Genomic DNA, 24,001 nt, shown 5'->3' on the forward strand with positions numbered 1-24,001 from the left:
ATTACAATAGCAAATCCTGTCAGGCTTTACATCTCATTGTGCAGCATTGCAGCATCTCCTGGGTAGGGACTTTAGGAACTTGCTCAGAAGTACAAAAAAATTACATAATATGTGTCTTAATGCAAATTATTGTTCTGTGGGGAGTTTTGGGTGAGAAGGTTTATTACAGAACCTAGTTTTAGATGTCATTATAATTAACAAGGTACTCATTTTGGGGTTTTATTGTTCAGCCATAAAATGTAACCCAAAATTGGGAGGGAAAACGTGGTATTTCACAGATGGTTTTTTCTGTTTTGCAAAGGATATAGAGGAAAAAACCCATGTGTTAACTTACTACTGAAATCTGGATTAAGGAATGAAAAAAAATTAATAAAGACTTTGAATATCTGAGCAAATTAAACCCCTCAATGCAGGGAAGAGAAGCAAACATTCATTGCAAACATGACTGCCTATGAAAAACTCCTTGATTTTTCTTCCCATCTCTGAAATTGCATGGTATTCCTGATAAGTAACCCCATCTGAGATACGGGGTTGTGTCTCTTAATGTGGAATATGCTAAAAAAAAAGAAAACCCGATCCTTTTCTCCTCCTGACTGATATGGTATCTTCTAATGTTCTCATCAAGCAATTACTGGATTTATCTTTTTTTCTTTCCAAAACAAAATTGTACCGACTGCAAAAGTTTTTGTCTCTTGAAAAGATTGAAGAAATCTTTCCAAATGTAGCCTTGTCCTGAATTATGGATTCCCCATTAAGTTTTGTGCTCGGGATAAAATAATTATAACTATTTCCATTTCCTGGCTGTGTTTGGGAAGAGGCACATCACAGTCACAGAAGAGGGAGTTTTGAATGAAAAGGGAGTTTTGAGTCCATGAAATCCAGGAAGAAAAACAGGCTCTATCTCCAGGGACCTGTGTGCTGGCCTGTGAATGGCTGCAGGTGAGTTCCCTGCCATAGGCTGGAGCCACTTTAGAGAAGAGCATCCATGAGTTCTCCACAAAGGCAAGGTGCTGTCCCACGGCTTCAGCACAAGGTCCTGCTTTTCCAGCTCTCTCTACTGTTGACAGCTGACTCTGGAGACATGTGCAACCTATAAATATCTGTTTCATGTTGAACAACTCTGGGTAGACTGTAAATCTTGTGAAGTAGATGTTCTCCATCCAGCTTTGCCCAGGAGCATCACTTGGTAGGTGCTGTCACAGCACGTGTGACAGGCCCCATGAAATACTTTGTTTCTGTAGAAAAGGTGGTCAAAAAACCCTGTAAGAAAATTGGTATCCTATAGGAAAAAATTCCTCAGAGCTTGAAGGAAAAGGAGATTTTCTTAGAAATGAGATCATAAAATTATTAAGGTTGGAAAAGACCTCTAAGATCATCGAGTCCTACCACTTCACAGAATCACAGAACCACTTCCAAGATGCTTTGGGGTGTCTCAGTACTAGATTTATTTCTGGACCACATATCTGCAGTGGATTAAGCTGCAAATATTTATGGGGGATAAAAGTGTTGATGCAACAACTCCCAGCTGAGGAGTCACATACTGTCTTTCTGGAAATCTGGGAAATCATGTCAAGTCCCTGGGCAAGGAGTTTCTTAGTCACAAGAGAACAGCTCTGAGCACATGTACCAGCTCCCAGGAGCACACGACACAGATTTTGGCAGGTCTGTGGGTAGTTGTTGCAGAACACTGAGTGTGGTGTAAATTCACTTTGACAGATTTCCCAATAGTTTATCTGAGTGAGCATGGCTGTGGCTTTCACTCTCTGGGCTTTTCCATGCAGCTCTGAAATCTGTTTGATGACCTGGATAACATAGACAGAGCTTCTGCTTTCAGACTGGGAGGGGATTTAATGTGATGGAATATCAATGGGCATTGCAGGACCCTCTGGATGGGAGCCGATGGAAAATAAATTCAGACATTAAATATTATGCACACTGTTAATACAGAGAAAAAATATCTTAAAGTTCCCAAACTTAATTCATCTAATTAGCAACAGTTTGGTGGGTACTGGCACCCACAGTGTGTGTTAACAGTGAAATCACAGCTGACTGTGTTTATAGACAGAGACATCCCATATTTGTTCACACCTGGCTCTGTGACCAAAATCAAATCCCTCATTTTTATCTTCTCCTTTTCAGGTAACTGCTGCATTTACAAGCCTGAATACAGGGCCATGGGAAGGGGTTTTTTTGTACTTTCAGCCAGCTGTGGAGTAACTTGATATTTTCACATGTCTATAAAAACCACATATGTGGAAAATTGCGCAAACTATTGCATATTTTATTTTCAGCACCTCAAGTACTAAACATGATTTAGGTAAGACTCCACACATATACAATAGAACATGAACACATCATTGGCGTGGACACTCTCAACTTTTATTTAGAGCAAGATAAAGAGTTACAAAATGCAATGTGACAGCAGAGTAGAAATTGTTCCTCCCATTCTTTTATCACTGTCTTCTGACGAATACCAACGGTCCCATTCTCTTTTACTTTGGGTGGTTCAACCATTGCCAAATGCCAGGAACTTCTACACAGCTGTTTTGGGCTTGACTTATTAATTCACAAGATGCTACATGATTTAAAGAATTAGAATTGCATAAGTTAGGATTCTGCGGCAGTCAGAAAACTGCTCGCTCCATGCAGGTCTAAGGGCAAGGCAGGTGTCTGCTCTGGGGAATTTCAGCTGTCTCTATCCAACTGCTTTTGGGCTGTTATTAATTCACTGGGGAACACAAAAACCAAGACTTCATATTTGTCACTGTGTTTGCAGTCTGAGACTGGCACAGAGTGAAAAACTGAGAAGCCTCATTGTCTCTTACAGCATGAATATCCTGTGAGCTCCATTCCAGAGTCACTCAGGGACAAACTCTTGAAAATAAAGTTATTTTACGAAAATCAAATGGTACTTTTCACCTCATGAGAGGGATATCAGATCATCTCTGCTTCGATCAGCTCTTGCCCAGGCCTCCTCCTTGCCATCTGCTTGGGAGACAGGGAAAACAACTCATCCTGCTGAAGTGCCTTTGGCTTTCCAAACTTTCTTTGTCTTTGTCTTTCTTTATCTTTCTGTCCTGCCAGAGGTCTGCAACTTCAGCTGAGTGTTCTCAGTCCTTCTCAGAACTGGGAGCTCACACAATTCCCTCCTTTCTCTGGATCACAGTGTGTGAATTGTCTGTGAAACTCACTGTCACAAGAGGTAGTTGAGGCCTGGAACTGGTCAGATTTCAGGCAAGGATTGGGCATCATTGTAGGCAATATTTGGGGTTACAGACATAATAAATTCATAAGTGCAAATAAAAAGGGGGAAAACTCATGATTTTTGATTTAACTCAAATCTGTGGGAACAGATTGTACCATATCATCCTGCTGCTTGTACGTTCCTCAAAAGCAATCAGGGCTCATAGTTTTGGACTAAAAAAATCCAACCAGGATAAAAAGAATCCTAAATCTCAAGTAGGGCAGTATTTCCTATATGCGGGCTTAGTTTTTTCTGGGTCATGGGCAGAATTGATGTGGGTGCATAGGAAGCTTGGCAGTGCCTTCTTCTCTCTGCTCTTTGTTACAGCTGAGAACTCTTCACCTCTGTACTCATAGCAGATCTTCTCAACATCAGAGATGCTCAGATTTTGTCTCTTCAGGAGCAATGTTTAAGTGAGGTTAATTATGTCAACGTTGCCTTTAAACATAGCTTTAGGAACTCTGAATCTACAGCCAAATTTGGTGCTAACAGTTATTATTGTTATTATTATTATTATTATTATTCCTAATTCCAAAATATTCTAATGCTATAGACTTATGAATTAATTACTTGAACAATTAGATGATTGAATGAGTCAAGAATATACAGGAAACTCTGTTTTCACAGCTCTATGCGAAGTATACAATGAACAAGCCAAATTAACTGGAAATAAAGGATGTTTTCCTAATTGTGTTCTTTTTTTACTCTGAATCTTTACCATCTTTACTCTGATTTGATAGCATTTTGATTATTTTAGTTAAGAAAGACACATGAATTTACCATGCCAGGGTCAACACAGAAAATTTCAAAGATGAAGGACAACCTGAAGGTTTTGGGCAGTGATGAGGCCATTTAGAGACAACAGATAACCCTAATTTTGTCTGTTTATTCCTGTTCGTGTTCAGTAGAGCAGTCCACAACTCTCATGAGTAATCAGACTTTCTAAAGGCAACTCAGAAAGTACAAGAAGGAACAGGGCTTTTATTTATGGGTGTGTAAAGCATCTGGAAGGGGAGGGAACTTTGGAAGGGTGTGTTTGGGCAAGGAGAGCCAACCAGCCCTTGGAGCACAAGGGAGTGGCTTGGAGTGAGACTGTATAACGGGCAGGATGGGATGGTCCACCCTCAGCCTGGACAAGAGCAAGGCTCAGCCTGGTGGATCCCGGCTCTGAGTGCACAGATGCCTCCTCAGACGGGCTCCAGCGAGAAGGGGACGAGTCCCATTCCGGCCTTCCCGCAGCCTTTCACTTGGGAAGAGGTCAGGATGCACGATGGCCGTGGGGAGAGCCAGGAGCAGTGGCTGGTCATCGACAGGAAGGTCTATGATGTCAGCAGGTTTTCCAAGAAGCACCCTGGAGGCAGCAGAGTTATCAGCCACTATGCTGGGCAAGATGCCACGGTAAGACCCAGAAGGACAGAGCAGGAAGGTGATTCCAGTGCCAGGGCAGGAGGACGTGCTGGTTGTCACTGTGCTTGGCCAAAGAGTGGGCTGAGAAAGAGGCACAGTGGCTGCAGGAGACAAGGAAAACTTCCACAAATATATTTGAAAACAGATCTCCTGCAAAAATTTGTTGATTTAGTGGATTTCTCTGAAATAATTGTGTTGCTTGTTGACAGAAATAATAAATTCGAAGCAGATCTCTCTGCTGAAAGAGATATTGAATATCTGAATAGTCAGAAATATGAGCATTAAAAACATGGCCAAGTTTCAGGCATAAGCTTGTGATGTGGGAGATTTAATTCTTGTCTCAACAAGACTTTTTGACTTGAAGGAAGCTCTTTAGCCAGTCTAATCTCTCAGGTTTCAGTTTGAAATGGGATAACACTTCCCCAGTCCTGGCCCAGAATGAACCAGATCAGTTATTTTTCACATTTCACTCCTTGAATTGAATGTTTCCGTGCTTGAAAGTGGGGCAGAAAAATATCTGGTGTTCTCAAAGGAAGGAAAAGAAAGGTTTGAGTCTCGTTGGCTTTCTCCTCTTCCTCAGTGACTTAAGAACTTAGACCAGCCATGCCAGGCTAGTCTAGAAATCCTGGTGCCACCTCCTGCAGGTTCTGTTACTGGACTTTCACAAAAGGATTCAAGGAATACAGAATGCATGGAATTATTTGGCCCCAAGCAATGTCCTCCCAGCTCCTGCAGTGTAAGGACCTGCATTTAGATTATTTTATTTATAGACACCCAGGGGTTTTAACCACAGTGAATTTGTCTGGGGTGAATGTGTTTAAAGGATGACCTTTGATCCTGCCTGCTTTTATTATTCCAATAATTACAACCTAATTTTACTTGATCTTAAAGGTCTTTTCCAACCTGTAGCTGTGCTACATCCCTTTGAGCACAGGACCACAACTAGTAGCCAAAATTGTGGGTACAGTGTGGATTTGTGTTGCATCACAACAATATCCTTCTGTCTTGCTCTCAATTTGTATTCTGCTAATCTGTATAATTTTTTTGGCTTTTAAAATGCTGCTCTGTTCATATATTCTGAGAAAAAACACACTTTTACAGAAATGCAGGACTGGAAGGTGTCTCAAAAAATTGCTGGGGCAGGACTTTACCTGTAACTGGGATCCAGGATTTTTTTTCAAGTATCTTGACTACTCTAGACCTTATAATTGTATATATACAGTGAGAATTTTCTTCTTCTGTGTGGATTAATTTGAAAATGTCAACAAGAACATTGCATTGATGCCAAATGCTGGGAGTTGTGTGTGTTGCAGGTGATAAATCTTAAAGTTAATCTCTCTTAAGATGATTATCAGGACCTGAGAGGAGGGAGGAGAAGTGACAGGCAGGACTGAGGGGCTTTCAGTGATAAGAATCTGTGATACTGATCTTGTGGAGAGGGATTCCTGCTTGAAGGCATTGTGGTTCCTGTTTCCAAGCTGCAATATAGACACTTATGGATTGAATCAGATTCCTGGCAGGAGGGAGGTATATAAGAATGTATGAGGGGCACAGAATTAGGATAGAGAGATTTCCCCAGTCCTCTGGGTCTGGACAGAGTTATTCAGTTGCCACTGTGACAAAGGATCAGTGGATGTCTGTAAAAAGCTCAAATGTCCAAAAAATCACCTTGCTCTGAGTATTTCTGGACTAAAGTACTCAGAGAAAGACTGTCTCCAGTTCTCCAGCCAAAAGGCTCCAGAGCAATGTCAGACTGCAAGGAAGTCCCCTGTCCTTTTCCAGGGACTTGGTCCTGACCAGGCACGTGCAGAATTTTTTGGGGTCGTAATCATCCACGTTGTTTCTCACACCCAAAATCAGCAAGTACCTGACTGCTCAAACACTGAGGATTTTGCCATATCTACTCTTTCTGGACCTAAATAGAGCATGGTCAGCCTTTTTATCTTACTTCTGGAAAATTCACTGAGCTAAAGAAGAGTTTTGATTTACCTGGAATTTCACCCTTTATTCCATTGCTTGTCTTTGATTTTAAAACTGGGATTTCAAATGCTTCTTGAATGGACCCATTTGTGTCACTACTGTTACCTACTTCCCCAAAATATCATCCAGCCTGAAAACTTGCAGGGAACTGCACTCCTGCTGTGTAAGGAACTTCAGCACATATTCCCTTTGGCCCTAGTGGGTTACAAACAGGACTTTAAAAGCCTCATCCCAAGCATGGCAAAGACACATCCCATTCCCTGATGTGTTCTCCCACACCTGGGTCCCATCCATAGGGAAGGGCTGCTGGCTGGAGCCTTCTAGGGACAGACTGTGCTGAAACAAGCAGATGAAAGAACATGCTTCCCTCTGCAAAGAGTTTTTCATCAAACCCTTTCATGTTCATTACTAGCCTCGCCCAGGGCCTTTTATGAAATCTGGTTTCTTGAAACTTCTCCAGCATCCTTGGGCCGAGCTCCAGTAGGTGGTAAAGAGGAACCCAAAGGGTTCTGGACAATGGGAACTGGATTACGTGTTATATCAAAGACTTGAGGAAAGGAGAGGCTCAGCGTCTGGGATTTAGTCACGTGCCCTTTCTCACTCCCTCCCTTTGTGTTTCTCAGGATGCCTTTGTAGCTTTTCACAACGATAAGTCTCTGGTGAAAAAGTACTTGAGATCTCTGCTGATTGGGGAGCTGGCACCAGATCAACCCAGCTTTGAGTCCAATAAAAAGGTGAGTGTCCCAGATTCCAGAGCTGGGAACGGCTTGGGGTTCAGCCTGGGAGGAGAAGGAAAATAAGAGAGGGAGCAGGAATCCTGTCTGAAGGAGCACACCTGACGCCGTGCCATGGGCTAGGGAGTGGGGAGGCAACCGGTGCTAGTCAGGCATGGAAACATGACCATCTCAGGCTCACTAAATCCTCCCTGGGTGCGAGGAATGAGCTCCAGAGCCCCAAATTCTGCTCAGTTCTCCCCACTGTGATGTCTCAGTATCAAAGCAAAAGCAATACCTGTTGATCCCATGCCTGGTTTTGCAGAGTCCCCTCTGAGAGAATATCTCCTCTGACTCCCATGGCTGCTTTGGGATTTCTGAGTCTGCTGTGTTACATTTTCAAAGTAAATAGTGCATTAATTTTAACTTTACCCCCAGAAATCCCTCCTGGAGGATTTTCGTGAGCTGCGCTGCACTGTTGAGAAGATGGGACTTCTGAGGCCAAACTACTTCTTCTTCTTCCTCGTTTTCCTTCACGTCCTGGTACTGGATGCTGCATCCTGGCTCGTGATCTGGTACTTTGGCATCTCCTTAGTGCCTTTCCTGGCTGGCATGGCGTTCTTCACCGTTGCTCAGGTAAAGTGCTGACAGCTGCTCAGCCCTGCAGACATGTTTGGTTCCTCCAGATGGAGAGGATTCATGGAATGTTCACATCCCAGGCATTGCTCCACTGCCTCTCCTCAGGTCCTGTTACCTGCCTGAAGACAAGCACGTTCTACGTCACAATTTTTGTTGCCTCCAGCAAATCTGGTTTTGCTGACAACCCAGGAGTTGGTGGGATGTTGTGGAACTGGCTGTTTCACAAGATGGGATTTGCTGATCTAATCACAAAAGAGGGAATATTTCATTCTCAGCTGCACTTTTGGCTCCCTGTTCCTTCTGTCTGATGTTTGTTTGGTCCTTTATGAACCACTTTCCCTCACTAACCCTGAATAGTTTTCTGCTGGATTAGTGAATTCAACCATAGAAGGGCAGGATCCATGCAGGAAAGGAGGGAATAGGACTTTGTGGCCCTTAGATGTGATAAATTTAGGGTGAGGGGAAGAAGAAAGATTTTCTTAGTAGAGCTGAAAGTTTAAATTTGCTCAGACATCCATAGAACAAATGCAAATTAACTCGTTTACATGATCTGTTCTACTTGCCTATTATCTGTTAAGGTGGATATTCCTCAAAGAGCACTCATATTTCCATGGGAATATGGAATGCAATAAAGCTGTAGACTTGGAAATTCTTCCACTTTCTAGCTGGTTACTTGGAAATTCATTATTTGTGATAGGAGCAAACAGACTTCTATGCTGTAACAGTTAATTGTTGTGATGCTTTGCTGATTTCCCTATATTCCAGCTAAAGTCAATATCTGGAATTGAGCAGCTTTAGTGGACAGTAGCTTGATTGGAAGTTCTCAGCACTGAACATGCAAGACATCAGGGATTGTTGTTTCCCCAAAGCAGAAGGAAGATGCATCACACTATGAAGTTACGGAGGCAAATTATTATTACAAGGCAAATTATTGCAATGCTGCCAAGATTCTGTTTCTTCATTGACCCTTTGGTCTTCCAGATCCAGATGGGCTGGTTCCAGCATGATCTGGGGCACTGCTCTGTCTTCAGGAAGCCCAGATGGAATCGGGTGCTGCAGATGGTGGTGATAAATGTTCTGAAGGTAGTTGGCTCATGGTGGGAATATTCTCTGGGGCTAATGGGGACAAAGCAATGGATTGGAGTGTCCCTATATCCAGGCAATATCAACTGGGAGGGAATTGCAGTGCAAGCTGTCAATAACAGGTGGATAAATAGCAATGCGATCATTGATATCGTTCTGGTTTGAATCCCTGGTGTTCCCTTTTTCCAGGGCTTACCTGCCAGCTGGTGGAACCACCTGCACAACCAGCACCACGCCAAACCCAACTGCTTCCGTAAAGACCCTGACCTCAACATGCACCCCATCCTCTTCAGCCTGGGAAAGACACTTTCTGTGGAGGTGAGCATGGGGATGTCTGGAAAAGCAGATTTAATGGCAGAAATCTATAGAGGGAGGGATAATAATAATCATCCAGATTGTGCCTTGGAATTAGGTGATCTTTAAGGTCCCTTCCAACACAAGCCATTCAGGATTCTCTGATAATTCCCAAAGTGTTCCAAGGTCTAAGAGTCTCATGTACTGCCTGGTTCTTATGATGCTGAGGCACCAGCTCCTGAGAAGCCAAGTCTTGCAATCGGTGCTTAAGGAAGGGTGAGCACCTTGGAGGCAGCTCAGAGGGTGAGTCAGTGCATTTACATTAATGTTACATGTTATTAGTCAGTTATTAGTGAGTCAGATGTTCCCTCTGGGTCCTTCTGGCTGTTTGGCACCTAAATCCTTCAGGACCAGTATTGCTGCCATGCACCGAACACGAGTGCAGATGATTTCTTAACCCAAAATTGTATGGCTTTCACAAAAAGAAAAACTAGGAATACATCCTCCCTGCACCATTATGATTTCTGATATCATCAAGGTCTCATTTGCCTTTTGTTTTCCGACTAATTCTATTTACTCATGGGGTGATGAAATGACTTTATTGCAAGGTAATCAGCTTCTTAAAATAAAGCCTCTTTCTCTCCTTTAGCTAGTAATAAGCAAAGAAACTACAGCTCTCCAAGGCACATGGAAAATTCCAGCTCTGCTGTCTCAGAAAGGCTTCTCTAGTGAGAATTACAAAATACCACACACCATGGCCAGGCAAAATGGATTTCAGGGGCTTTGTTTGTCTGCTTCCTTTGTTGTTTCGGTTTTGATCCAGGGAAGACATCTTTGAGGTGTACATATTTCTGTAATTGAAGACAAAGTATTTGACAAAACAAGAAGGCAGATTTATTTATAGAACATTCAGTACCTTGATCTTGCAGAAGTTATTTTAGAGACATTATAGGACAGCTTCCAAATTATGTCATATCTGACCACCCTCTCCTCTATTACTCAGAAATTTGGGATACAGAAGTTCAGATGTAACTTCCACAGCAAACACATCCTGCATTCATAGAATCCTAGAATGGTTTAGGATGGAAGGGACCTTGAAGATCAGCTAGTTCCAATCTCCAAAGTTGGAACCCACCAGCTTAGTGACTGAGTTTCCATGTTAACAACCTGTTCCTCTCCAAGCGCCAATAGCCTCAGCACTCCATGGTGAATTGATTAGATTGAATTTCATTCTCCTACAAAATGCAAATTATTTGTAAGCATTTTTTTTTGAGCATATTTGTATAGTCTCTCACTGGCTCATTACAATATCTTTTCATTTTTCAGCTTGGAAAGAAGAAGAAGAAGTTCATGCCTTACAATTACCAGCATAAGTATTTCTTCTGTGAGTATCCGCTAAATCAGGAGTGCATCTCCTCCCCAAAATAAAGGTGTTTTTAAGATTGAAGTGACACCTTCAGAAAGCTTCCTTCATGTTCAAGAAGGTCCACTTGAGGAGGAATTGCCCCTGTGTCTCTGCAAGGGTTATGTGATGGAAGTACTAGATGAGGGTGAGTCAAGTAGAGGGAAGAAAGGGATGGGAAAGAAATGAAAAAGTGATGAGAAAAAAGACTAAGAGATTTTGTAAATTCATGAATGTTGGTGTAAATGGAAGACAGCAATTTTTCTTCCACTGGAAAGAAGAATCATTGTTCTCACAGTAGACTATTCTGTAAGAGCTATGATGCAGTGAAATTATAAATGCCTCTCTCTTTCCATTCTTTCCTTCAGTGTTGGCCCCACTTGCACTCATCCCCTTCTTCCAGCTGACTATATTCCACTTTACAATCAAGAGGAAAAAGTGGTTGGTAAGCACAGCTTCAGCATCTGGAAAACCCAAATAATGTCACTATATTAATATTTACCTCCGTTTGGGGGGTTTAAGATAGCAAAGGCTGATTCTGGGTTTGCTGCAGCAAGGGAGAATTGTTTAGAAAAGGCTTTTCAATCTTCTAGCAGATAAATAAAAGTTAAGAGAAAACTCAAACGTAGCCAGAGTGTGATGACAGGGCTGTTGTCTGCAGTTATTAAGTGAGTGCTGTGGGAATATTTTAGGGATACACCCAACTTGCTGTAGAATGCTGGTGTGGAGCTTCCTCTTGATAAATCAATAAGAAATCCATACATCAGAACAGTTTTTAGCTGCAGTTCAAGTAAAGGGGAGAGGATGGAGTGGAGGGATTTCATCAACAAAGGCTGATTTTCATCTTGGTTTGGGTTATTTTTTTTACAGGACCTGATATTGCTTGTGTCTTTCACCATCCGAGTTTCCCTCATGTATATTCCTTTAATGGGATTTAAGAACTTCATGATATACTATTGGCTGTCCAGGTAACACACAGAACATCTGAGTCTCCAAGACTAATATGTGTAATCAATACTGAAATAAATTAAAATTAGTCCCAGTCACTACAATTTTCTCAGCAATAAATAGTTAAGAAGGATCAGTTTAACTTCAGGGTGTTGGTCGCTGCTCAGGGACACCTTCAACTACAAGTTGAGTGGTTCTTACACTCTAAAAGTTAGGAACAGGAAATCCTGAATTACATAAAATGCTCTTTTAGTTAAGACTAAGAGACTCAGCAATGTGTTTTAATGGTAAATTTGGACGACACTGGAGATGTAACAAGTGTTTCCCTGTTTATCTGTCCAGGTACTTTGAGAGCACCTGGTTTATTTGGGTGTCACAGATGAACCACATTCCCATGGACATTGGTTATGATCAGAACAAAGACTGGGTGTCTACTCAGGTGAGAAGCTCCTTTCTTCTGGAATACCGGGTCTACACTTCTGAATCATAGGACAAAGACAACATCCTTTCTGTAATAATCAAACCTTTTAAAGCTTTAGTTGGAAAACAGGACATCTAGATTTAAAAAGTCTTGGTTTTTTGACTGAAAGGTGTTGATATATTTTTTGCAGTGCTTTTCCCTTCCTATTACAGAAAAGTATTGATGGTGAAACAGTCAATCTCCCTTTTAGGCCAACTAAAGGTAGCAAAGTGGGATTGGATCCCTTTATTTTTACCCTACAGGTTGCAGGTTTATTGCAGATAAGATAAATCTGACAAAATTTGGTAAAATCTGATAAAAATAAATATGTAAATACAACTTTACTCACATATATAATGCCTCCAGCAACAAAATCCCATGTAGTGTGTTCTAAGCATTTTCCCTTTTATTAAGGGAAAAAGACTCAACCTGGCTAGTCTAGACTTTATTTAGTTCCTCAGGGCAATGATGGCTGTAATTCCTGACTTTTCTTTTATGCAAGATGAGGGTGGGCAATGATTGCTGGGGTTCAAACATCAGACTTGCAGGAAAATAAAACCTAAACCATGTACTTTGGGGTCTTTTTCCCTCCCAGCTCCATGCAACCTGCAACGTGGAGCAATCTTTGTTCAATGACTGGTTCACTGGGCACTTGAACTTCCAAATTGAGCACCAGTGAGTATAATTTTGGGCGTAAGAGTGGGAATAATATGGGGCATTTAGAACTGTGGAATCCTAGAATGGTTTGGGATGGAAGGGACCTTAAAGGATCTGGTGGAATCGGATGATATTTAAGGTCTCTTCCCATCCAAACTATTCTTTGTTTCCAGGAATAAGCCATCTCAGGAGACATTTTGCTCTCCTTCTGGGGGAGGGCAGGGGAATATTTTGATCAGGGAGGGCAGAAAGTGGTGCAAGCCAAGTCTTACAATAACTCTGTCTCATCCCATTCTGCAGCCTGTTCCCCACAATGCCTCGACACAACTACTGGAAAGTAGCTCCTCTAGTGAAAAGCCTTTGTGATAAGCACGGCATTGAATATAAAACCAAGACTTTACTGACAGCCTTTGTAGATATTTTGCAGTAAGTATCCATTAACAAGATAGTTTTGCACTCTAATGTCATGTAAGGGAAGGATGCAGGGAACTGCTGCAAGTCAGCAACCATGATCAAACCTGTAGTTTATTTAGATTTTTCTACAGGCAATTTGAAAGATTTTTTTTTTCCCTCTTCCTTAAATCCTCTCTACTCATTCCCAGTAGTCAGACTTTGCTATGAGATATCCATGCACTTTAAAATCCATTTTTTTCCAATTATTCCTTTAACTACAATTTGCTTCCAAGAAAACTGAATAGTCTCTTCACAAATGGTTTTTTGAACTTCTGTTCCTGCAGTTCCCTGAAGGATTCTGGGGAGCACTGGCTTGAAGCATATCTGCATGGGTAAAAACTGGCAACTCTCAAAGGGAACCTCTTCACCACCCAACTGCTGCCAGGACTCAGCACAGACCATCCATGTGTGTGTCTTCAGGCATATAAATTCAGGAGCTGGGCAAAGCTAATTTCAGTAAGAATCAAGTGGGAAAGTGGCTTAAAGATACATATTTTTTTCTTGGTCTCAACCATGAACCTCTATTTTTCCTGCTCTCAATCTCAGAATTTAGAGATGGGCTTTTAAACTGGGGAGAATTTGAATCAACTTGATGAGTTGAACTTCATTGGAGGCACCAGCTCATTGCTTATGGAAGAAGTTTAAACTGAAATTCTTTATAATGTCAGAGAATCATGGAATGATTTGGATTGGAAGGGACTTTAAAGATCATCTTGTTCCACGGGCAGGGACACCTTCCACTAGACCAGATTCCTCCAAGTCCTGTCCAACCTGGCCTTGGACACTTCCACGGACAGGGCAGCCACAGCTTCTCTGGACAACCTGTGCCAGGGCCTCACCACCCTCACAGGGAAGGATTTCTCCCTAATATCCAATGTAAACCTGCTCTCTGTCAGTTTAAAACTATTATCCCTTGTTCTGTCACTACAAGTCCTGGTTAAAACTCTCTTCCCATCTTCCTTACAAGCCTCTTTCAGTATTAAGGTCTCAGTGTTTTTGGGATAGCACAAAGCAAACTGCAGGAAGTCAGGAGATATTAGGGCAGGGGGAATCTTTAAGGGATATTTCTGAATAGATAAAGGTGCAAAGAACAAGATGGCCTGGGGTATGTCCCCGTTGCTACTGATCACATGTAAACTACTTGTTCTGATTACTTAGGTGCTATAACTAGTTCTGTTCATGGATTGCGTGGGGAGGGAGATAATTAATTGCTGGTTTACACCTGTAGTAGGCAGTTTGAATCCAGTTTGTATAGCATGTATTATTTATAGGCATAAATACATGTATATATGTTAATTGAGTGCTAACTGTGCTGTCTGACTGGCTTTCTGATGTAGACCAGCCTTGAATAAGATTGAGAACAAGCCTAAGCACTGAGGAGCAGGTCCACATTTCAAGGGTGTTTATGGCACTCTTGCTTTTATTGAGTTTTATGTGTATTAAATTTTATCTAAATGATTATTTCTTGGTCATTCCAAGGACCTGTGGTTATGGTCAAGGACAGCTTCTGCTGGTGGAAAGTGTCATACACACCTGTGTAGAGGCTCTCCAAGAACACTGCTGGGTTTTGAGAGAGACAATAAAAGAAAGAAGTGGGTCTATGGTTGAATATTTTCATTCAGAGTGCTTTAAATTGTATGGGAAAGGTAAAATGTCAAGGCAGAGAGATGAATAACAGATAGTAAAAATAGAGGATGTATGAAAGAACAAGTTGATGTGTGGTTATCATTTAACAGCAGGGAAAAAAGCAGGGGGAAAAAAGCTGAGTGGTGATAACCTGGTTGTTTGGAAAAGCTAAAATAGAAAAGCTAAAAATAGGAAAAAAAGAGAAATTGTAAGAAATTATAGCTATAATTATGAATAAAGTTCTTCTTCATGATTTTTGGATTGAAATTAATTCCTGGTTTAGAAAGAGTGTGAGATCTCTGATTAATCTTGCTGATTTTGCAAAGGAATTCTGATTCAATGATATCTCCCAATACTGTGTAGAGCAAAGATATTCCACTAGGAGAGAGCTGAGCCACACTGGCAGAACCTGTGTTGTGCTATGTCCACCTAATTGACCAAAACCCGTGAAGGTGAGTCTACAATGGCAAGTAAATAGACAATTTGCCCACAGAAACAAAGACCATGTGGTTCTTCTCCTCTACCATTCACACCCAGAGCTTTCAGGGGACAAAACACCCACAGGAGGAAGATGTGGAAGATCTTAAAGTGAGATACCACCATGAACAACTGAGCAGCAACTCAAGTGTTACAAGCTACAGGCACCAACAGCCTCTTCTAGGTAACAAGATCAAGCCCCCACACACAAAGCAGGAGTTTGGGCTTTTCATTTTTGCCTTTGTTGTTTTAAGAACATCTCCATTTCTTCTTTTTATTTATATTTCTTTTTTGTGTAGGTGCAGGTACTAATAGCATTGTTCTGGTTATTTCATAATAATAGTTGACAGATGCCTTTGAGAATGATCCTGTTTAAAAAAGAAGCTGTTAAAAAAAAAATCTGTTTAAAATGTAATTTGGAAACCTCTGCTAACTAGTGCCTATACCAATTCTGTATTCTGAAATCCTAGCCTGGTTAGAATGGTGATATCCACAATTATTTGCAACAGTAGAAACATTTTATAAATATTTAAAGGACAATACTGTCTTAACATGACTGCAGGAATTGTATTGCATGCACATGAAGATAGTGTTAAACTGATGTCTTGCTGAAGGCAATATAAATATTAAGGATGCCTATATTTTTTTTTTACCGGTGAGACTTGAAAGCTTTGTTCATTATATCCTGAGTCCCACTGAAACCAGCATAAGACTGATGCAAAATGATTCTTTCTGGTGTGACTCATAAATCTGATGATTTGTTGCATTTAATTGGAATTCTACTTCTTTGAGTGTTGTTATTTATTGAGTTTGTCTTTTTGCAGCCTCATTTTAATTAAAATGTCTTGTCTCCGATTGGCTTAACAGGCTGCTCTGTGCCAATATTCATTTTTTTATCTATTTTATAAAAGTTATTAACAATGGAGCTGGTTTACCTTGGTCAGACATGGCTCACAAACTTCAAGGGGTAGGATAACAGCTGCTGAGAACTGCAATATTTCATGAAAGACAATATATGCCATCTGGAATACCTGGAAGAGACAAGGAAATGAGGGAGATGGTTTGCAGGATCCTATTTGCTGCAGGAGTTTGAAGTGCTGCTAAAGTGATTTTTCTTATCCAGGTGGAGCAAAAGCTCTTCTGTATCTTTGTTTTTGTTCTTCACTCAGGCTCCAGATTTAGGGATGCAATTGGATAAGGTAGTTTGGGTGGACTATGATGGAAAGAATTTAAACATGGAAAGAATAACTCTCTTTTCTGCTGTTGTCTTGCTCTGTGTGGCAGGATCTCAGCTTAGCACCTTCCCACCAAAGGGTAAAATGATTCCCATGAAAGATTTATCCGCTGATTCCTCTTGCCAACCATCCCTAGAAAAAAATTCCTTGAATTCTTCAATGTTATTGCATACTTGTTGTCTGAGCTGAAGGAAATTTATATATACATTTAAATTTTTATATCTAAAAATTTATTTTATATATTATATAAAATATAATATACATTTATACATACATGTTTATAAAATATAATTTAGAATTTTATATATACATTATATATAAATCTATATATAATATAGGTATAATAATATATATGCACATAATATAAAATATATAGTATGTTATTTTATTATATATTATATATATTATCATACATATATACACATATCTATTATACATATATATTATTAGACATACATTATATATAGTATGTATATATTATATATAAATGTATACCCAATATATGTATATTAAATTCACACATATCATACATATATAAAAATATTATATTATACATTTATATATAGTAAATATGTATTAGAAATATAAATGTTAAATATATATTATATATACACATATATATTATACATATGTATTATTAGATATACATTATATATAATGTGTACATATTATATAAAAATCTATCTATATTATATATGCATATATATGTATATAAAATATATAATATATAATGTTTATCATTATATACATGTATAATAATATATATTATATATATTATATATATACATATGTATACGCATATAGGTGTAAAATATACATATAATATATGTGTAATATATACATACATTATATATATAATGTACACCCATAAAGGGACATTCAGCCAGAAATAAAACCATTATCTACCCTGACAATCCAGGTCAGATATTCCATCTCACCACCTAAACTTTTCTTCAGGTGTTGCCCACAGTAGGTGTGTTCTGCTGTTACTCTAAAGCTCTAAAAACGCTGAGCTGGGCGTCTCTACATGTACAGAGCTGCCTCTGTCTGAGCAATTTTTATCTTATCACCCACCTAAGGGTGGGGTGTGTTTGGTTTTCCTGCCTGTCATACCCCAAGAGGCCTGGTCCCACTTGGCAGCCAGGCAGGAAAGTGCTTTTCAGAGGACATTTGTGTCTGTTTTCTTTCTAAAATGGAGCTGGAAGAGGTGATCCTCCACTTCTTCCATAAAGGGTGTTTATAGGGTTGTTGTGGCAGTATAATTACCTTGGTTTGACTCTCTGCCAAGGAAAAGTTGTTTAAAACCATAATGCCTACCTCTTCCCCAGAGATGGACTGGTAGCACATTCCCCTCTCCTTGGAATGTGGACAACAGCACAGCAAAGAGCTCAAAACTGGCAGAAGCCTCTTATTTATGGCATTTCTTGTCTGGTTCTCAGAATACTTCGAGCAGGAACTTGAGCCCCATTTTAGAGGATTTCTACATCTCAGGTTCAACGGCAACTGACAATCGCAACGCAGATTTCCACCTTTGTAATTAAAGAGCAGTGTGATACCTAAGGTGTTATCTTGGGCAGCCTGGGCCCTGAAGTTGTTCTGCTGAGCCTGTCCCTGCTGAAACTCCACCAGGGACTAAAAAGCAACTGAGTCAGTTGTTCAAATGTTTGCGTTTGGTGTCATTTTTGAGGAATTGCTCCCAAGGGACTTGATGGGTCTTAGGTAACAATTCAAAATCATCGTAGTGCCACCCAGTCCCTGCTTCTGCTCCCATTATTGCCAACTGGAATTAAACAACATGCCTTGAATACTAGAGGATAAACAGCTGTGTGCAGAAGTTGAGGATAAACTCAGAGTGAGAAGCAGAGATTACTGGACAGCCTAGAGAAACTTGTGCAATATGAAGGGGTGACTTTCATGATGCTGCTGTAAGAGCTGTTGGAACCATCTGTCGTGGTATGGGATGAGTTCTGTTACACTGGTGGAGTCAGTACAAGTTAAGCTCTGCACGTACAAATTGGAGTCTGGATGCGTTGTGAGGATGTTCCTCATTTGAACCCTTGGTCCCTCAAGGGTATTTCTATCTTCTCAGAAGACATAAATGCATCTTCCTCATATTCTCTTCTGGTAGAGGATACACAAGGAAAAATGAGAATTAAGTGAAATAATCTTTATTGATTTGCCTGGTCACTAAACTGAATCTAGTGACATAAGATTTGAAAAAATTCCTTCTCCTCTAATGGACCCACATTCCTTCTTGGAAGTGAAAATTAACATTTGAAAAAACACATATACATAATGTGAAAATACACCTTTTGGGGATGGTTGAGGTTCCTAGGGGATCTAGAACTCTCTCTATTCACTGCCCTATCCTTAAATATATTTACCACTCAAGTCATACTTATGTTTTATCAGCAGGGTGGTTATTCTTAGAAGAAAACATGCTCGTGTTTGAGGTTTTGGTTTTCCCATTCTACTGGAAACATGCTTAGTGATCCACACTATCTTGTTGTGCCAATTAATCAAGTTTATTGATTGAAGGTGTTGACACAAGGGGGCTGTTTTTCTGACCTATGATGGGTTAGAAGAGATTCATCCTATGTGTATTAGTGAAATAAATACAAGGGTAATTTTTTAAAGCACCATTTCTTGCCTTTTGTTTTTTTAATGGCATATAATACCCAAGAAATCTAACAGAAGATCTAAAATCTCCAGCATGAGACTCCAGTGTGAATTAATACTAGATGTGCTTTATGAACCTCGTTTCCTATGGAAGCCATCCCTGGATGGTGACTGTTGATTTTTGGGTTCTTTCACCCATTTGCTGCTGTGTATCAAACTCGACAGGAGAATAAGAGCATCAACAACTGTCTTAAAAACATGTGAGAAGTGTCTACTGAGCACAGCAGCTTCACTCTGCTTCGGTTTAGGTCTCTCATGCCAAATATGAAGTTTAAAATTGCCTATTTATCACTGCACATTTCTTGTGCCAAAACCAATGCCGTGCTGATCCACACAGGCTCATCCCAGCCCTACGTGGAGACCATTGAGCAAGAACAAGCTAATTATGCAAATGAAGCCTATATACTCCGTGAGAATTGCTGCACACAGAGATCTGCAGGTCCTTAATTTTCACTGTGATTCATAATTCCATTTTTGTGAGCAGCTGGATACCAGTCAGTGTGGAGCTGGGAATTGCTTACGTGGGTATTTCTACCCATTTATGACCTGTTGTATCAGTGTCACAAACTGGTTAAAGCTTCAGTTACTGGTCTGGGGGGTATCTAAAACAACAAATAGGCATGAGGGGGCAAAAGAGAGACCATCAGAGCAATATTCCAACCAGTCCAGTGTCCAAAAGTGGGTGCCTGAAGAAGGATATAAACCCAGGCTCAATAAAGATTAATTACAGTGTCTATTTTATTATCATATATGGACTGAATATACAGTGACATCCACTGTGGGAAGGAGCAGCTCTGACCATTGAGACAATGGTTTAAATGGTAGCTCTTCTCAGGAATTACTTACTCCACTCCCACTGATTTACTGGGAAATTGCATCCTCATGCCACATGTCCCAAGTATTGATCCAACCTTCTTCTGTTCCTCTGGAATGATGAAATAGCCTAAAGCACCTTGACCTGTTGCAATAGCAGTGGGTTTACCAGGTTGTAGCTCTTCAGGAAGCTGCCAAAGGATTTATTTTTTAATATTTGTTGAAGTGGGTGTTAAAGCCACACACACCATGAGAAAAAAACCACCAAACCAAATAAATAGTATATATTTAAAAACCTATGCCATAGGAAACACTTATTTCAAACTAAGATTCACTGTATTCTTCCTGTTAGAGGAGTCAATCAATATTGGAATGTTCTACCTGGCTTTCTGTCAGGGCCTACTGGGATTTCTGATGCCCTGTTTCAACACCCCATTACAAAGGCCCAATTTGCTGAATCAGAAAGGCTGGTATTCATCAGCCATGCACAGCAAGGAGCAAAATGTTCATTATAATAACTTTAAATATCAGCTGTGAGACATGAGTAAAAAGTTGGATATTGCAGCATTCTGAATTTGCTCAGTGTAAGGGTTGGTGTTGTAAGTTTTTAACCCCAGGAATGAAGTTGCAGCTGTGGGTGTGTTAAAATGAAAGAGAAGCTCTCAGAGTACATTTTAACCCTACTTTTTGTAACACCATGGGTTGTCCCCACTTTTTACCTGCAGGCAGGTTTAAACTTGCAGAGTTCATGTTCATTCTGTTGAATTAATTGTGTTCTATTGTAGATTTGTAAAAGAGAATGAAATATATATATCCAATATCCAGAGGATGATAGGGCAGCAGGTTGATAGCACATCCTGCTCTCTGGAATGAGATGTAATCCATCAGTGTCTAATAATGTAGTAGAAAAAGTACTGAGGGAACTTTTTTCAGGCTGAAATAAGATGTTCTTGGGACTGCGATTTACACTTTGAGCATCCCTCTGAAATGTGTCCCCTCCAATGAACCAAGGAACCTCTGTTTCCTGAAAAATCTGAACTACAGGAATACAAGGATCTTGTATCTCCTTTTTTCTCTGCACCTCCCCAACGTCATTCTAACCTGATTTCCTCCAGCTCCAGTTCTCCCTCCAGCCCTGCTGATAGAATAATGGAATCATAGAATGGTTCTGGTTGGAAGGGACTTAAAGATCATCTCATTCCACCTCCTGCCATGGGCAGGGACACCTTCCACCAGACCAGGTTTCTCCAAAGCCCTGTCCAACCTGGACACTTCCAGGGATGGGGCAGCCACAGCTTCTCTGGGCAACCTGTGCCAGGGCTTCAACCACCCTCATAGGGAATTTCTTCCCAATATCCAATCTAAACCTGCCCTCTGACAGTTTAAAACCCTCCCCCTTGTCCTAGGACACGCCCAGCACAGACTGGAGTGTACTTGGTCCTATTGCCCAGTGTCAGTGTTGATGGGTCATGGCAATAAAAAGGTGCCTTCAATTTTTCTCTTAACAAAAGAGTGACTTTGGAAAAAATCCATGGAATATAATTCCCTTTGCTGCTTCTTCCTCAGAGCTGCAATCTTTGTGGAACAGAAGTCCTGGAAAAGGAATTGTCTCCACTAGCAAGCTCTTAAATATGACCTTAGATATTAAAAGCAAGGTTGAGGCATCACTGCCTCATTCATACAGGCTGTTTTATTGGCTTCCACGAGTGTGTTGTCACTGTTCAGCTGCATGAACCAAGGTGTGCCTTGTGTTCTTCTTGCTGTCGTGTCTGAATCTGCTGACAGAATATAATCCCTCTTCTCTCTACAAAGAAACCCTCTCAACATGTTTCCCAGGTGTAGAGCTTCCCTGGGGACAGGGCAAGGTTGAAAGGATTTTAAATAAAAGCTGTGGAAAGGCAGTCGGGGTTTTCTCTGATCGTAGAATGGTTTGGATTAGAAGGGACTTAAAAATCATCCATTTCCACCCCCCAGCCATGGGCAGGGACACCTTCCACTAGCCCAGGTTGCTCCAAGTCTTGTCCAACCTGGCCTTGAACCCTTCCAGGGATGAGGCTGCTCTGGGCAACCTGTGCCAGGGCCTCAGCCATCCTCACGGGAAGAATTTCTCCCCAATATCCAATCTAAACCTCCATATCCAATCTAAACCTCCATATCCAATCTAAACCTACAAATCATCCTCTCAGAGTGTTTATCTCATTGCACCAGCCAGGGAGAGCCTAAGTGGCCTCCTAATGCAGGCAGTGAACTGAAGTTTGACACTTAAAGTTAGATATGATGACCCTAAACCTAAATATTTGGCCTTGTAAGGAAAATCAAATGTAAAAACCCAAAACCAGGACAAATTATGGGGCCCAGAGGCCTCATAGGCCCCACAGGCTGCATAGAACTCATAGGCCACATAGGTCCCATAAGCCCTAAATCTTATTTACTGCAATTCTAAAATAAAATAAGAGTCTGTGTTTGCAGGGATGGGGCATTCACAGCTTCTCTGGGCAATCTGTGCCAGTGCTTGCTGAAGACTTGTTACTCATTTGTGTGCCTTTGGTCTGTTAATGTGAAGGGGTTTAAGTGAAGACCTTATGAGGTGTTTAGGAGAAAAATAAAGCAGTAACTAGAAGTTTCTGTAACTCCACAATAGCAGTATCTGATCATACCACATGATTTTTTTTGTGCATTGATCTTCAAAATACTTTTGGGAGCTTCATATGCAAAAGAAAAAGACAAGAAAGAAATGCAGAATGGTAATTTAAAAACAGGTTGGAGGCCTTTGAAGGTGAGTGTTTGCACTGGAAAGGCAACTGGGCTCAGTCCCTTTTCGCCTGGCTCTGTCTTTGTGTTGTGTCTCAGCCTACCATGTGGCACTTGTGTCATTTACTCTCCCTGTGTGCCTTCCAACATACTTTAACAACATTTCACTGTGATATTAATGCTGATTAAAAGGCAAATGAAGTTGGTGCTAAGTGGTGAGTTGGTACTTGATAAGCCCACTGCTGAGACCAAAAAATTCTTCATTTGTCTCGAAGTTTGCATGTTTGCATGGTGGCACTGCCAGGAGAAGGTGGTAAGACTTCCTTCTATTTACTGGCGAGGGGATCTTCCCATTTAGATTCTCTTCCCATTTAGTAGCTCAGACTCACTCTCTACTGAACTCCTCTTCAGACTGAACTTGTCCTCTAGGTCACTGCTTGATGCTTTTAGCATCATTTCCACCTGAAACTGGGAGTAAAACCTGCCTGCTCCAAGTGCTGTCCAGCTCTTACTAAAGTTAAATATTGGCTGTAGCAATGTGCTCTCTCTGGTGGCACATGCATCCAAGTGCAGATAAAATACATGCCAGGATTATACTTTATGTTTTCTAAACCCAAAATGTCAAATCACCTTCTTTTGGAGTGCAATTCTTGGTTCCTGGGTGCATTACATCTTGATTCAGGAGTCAGAAGTTCCCCTTATGACTTCAAGTCAAGTCAAAGCTTTTTTTAAAATTTTATTTACCAAGTGCTTTCAAAGGAGTGTTTGACTGGATGCAGATCTAGAGAAAATTGTGTCTTTCTTCACTCCCTAGGGAGAAACATCTGAGTTTATAATCGATCGATATTGGGACAACTAATGAGAGGAGGGCTAGAGAGCCTCAAGAATTTGATCAGAGGCTGGAGGGGTTGAGAAGCAACATGCACATCATTTAACTTGATTATATTGCAGTAGCAATTTTATCACCACAAATAACACATGAAGAGGGATGAATTTTGGTGCTTTGAAGCCTCCTTATCTCCTCGGTGGTGGAGCATTTACTGATACACTCATCAGGACCAATTATGATCTTTGCACTAGACCACCAGTAAACTGTGTCCCCAAGTGCCACATCTACATGGCTTTTAAATCCCTCTGGGG

General features: G+C 40.7%; 1 protein-coding gene and 1 long non-coding RNA gene across 2 annotated transcripts in view; one reads left to right on the plus strand and one right to left on the minus strand.

Moving 5' to 3' along the window:
- Positions 1-2,357: 2,357 nt before the first annotated feature.
- LOC135415425 (uncharacterized) overlaps positions 2,358-24,001 on the minus strand; it is a 37,960-nt gene continuing 16,316 nt past the window's right edge. Inside the window, exons 2-3 of the long non-coding RNA XR_010431119.1 lie at positions 7,777-8,102; positions 2,358-4,752 (exon numbers count right to left, since the gene is read on the minus strand). This is a non-coding gene — a long non-coding RNA (uncharacterized LOC135415425). The remainder of the gene's footprint in view (positions 4,753-7,776; positions 8,103-24,001) is intronic.
- Positions 4,358-16,247, plus strand: LOC135415418 (acyl-CoA (8-3)-desaturase-like). The gene is made up of 12 exons (XM_064657100.1): positions 4,358-4,642; positions 7,255-7,365; positions 7,783-7,980; positions 8,965-9,066; positions 9,256-9,384; positions 10,687-10,744; positions 11,131-11,207; positions 11,633-11,730; positions 12,053-12,149; positions 12,766-12,845; positions 13,128-13,253; positions 13,565-16,247. Exons 1-12 carry the CDS (start codon positions 4,358-4,360, stop codon positions 13,614-13,616), a joined length of 1,413 nt encoding a protein of 470 aa, XP_064513170.1. The 3' UTR covers positions 13,617-16,247.

The sequence above is a fragment of the Pseudopipra pipra genome, chromosome 6, assembly GCF_036250125.1.
Source record: "Pseudopipra pipra isolate bDixPip1 chromosome 6, bDixPip1.hap1, whole genome shotgun sequence".
Lineage (NCBI taxonomy): Eukaryota > Metazoa > Chordata > Aves > Passeriformes > Pipridae > Pseudopipra > Pseudopipra pipra.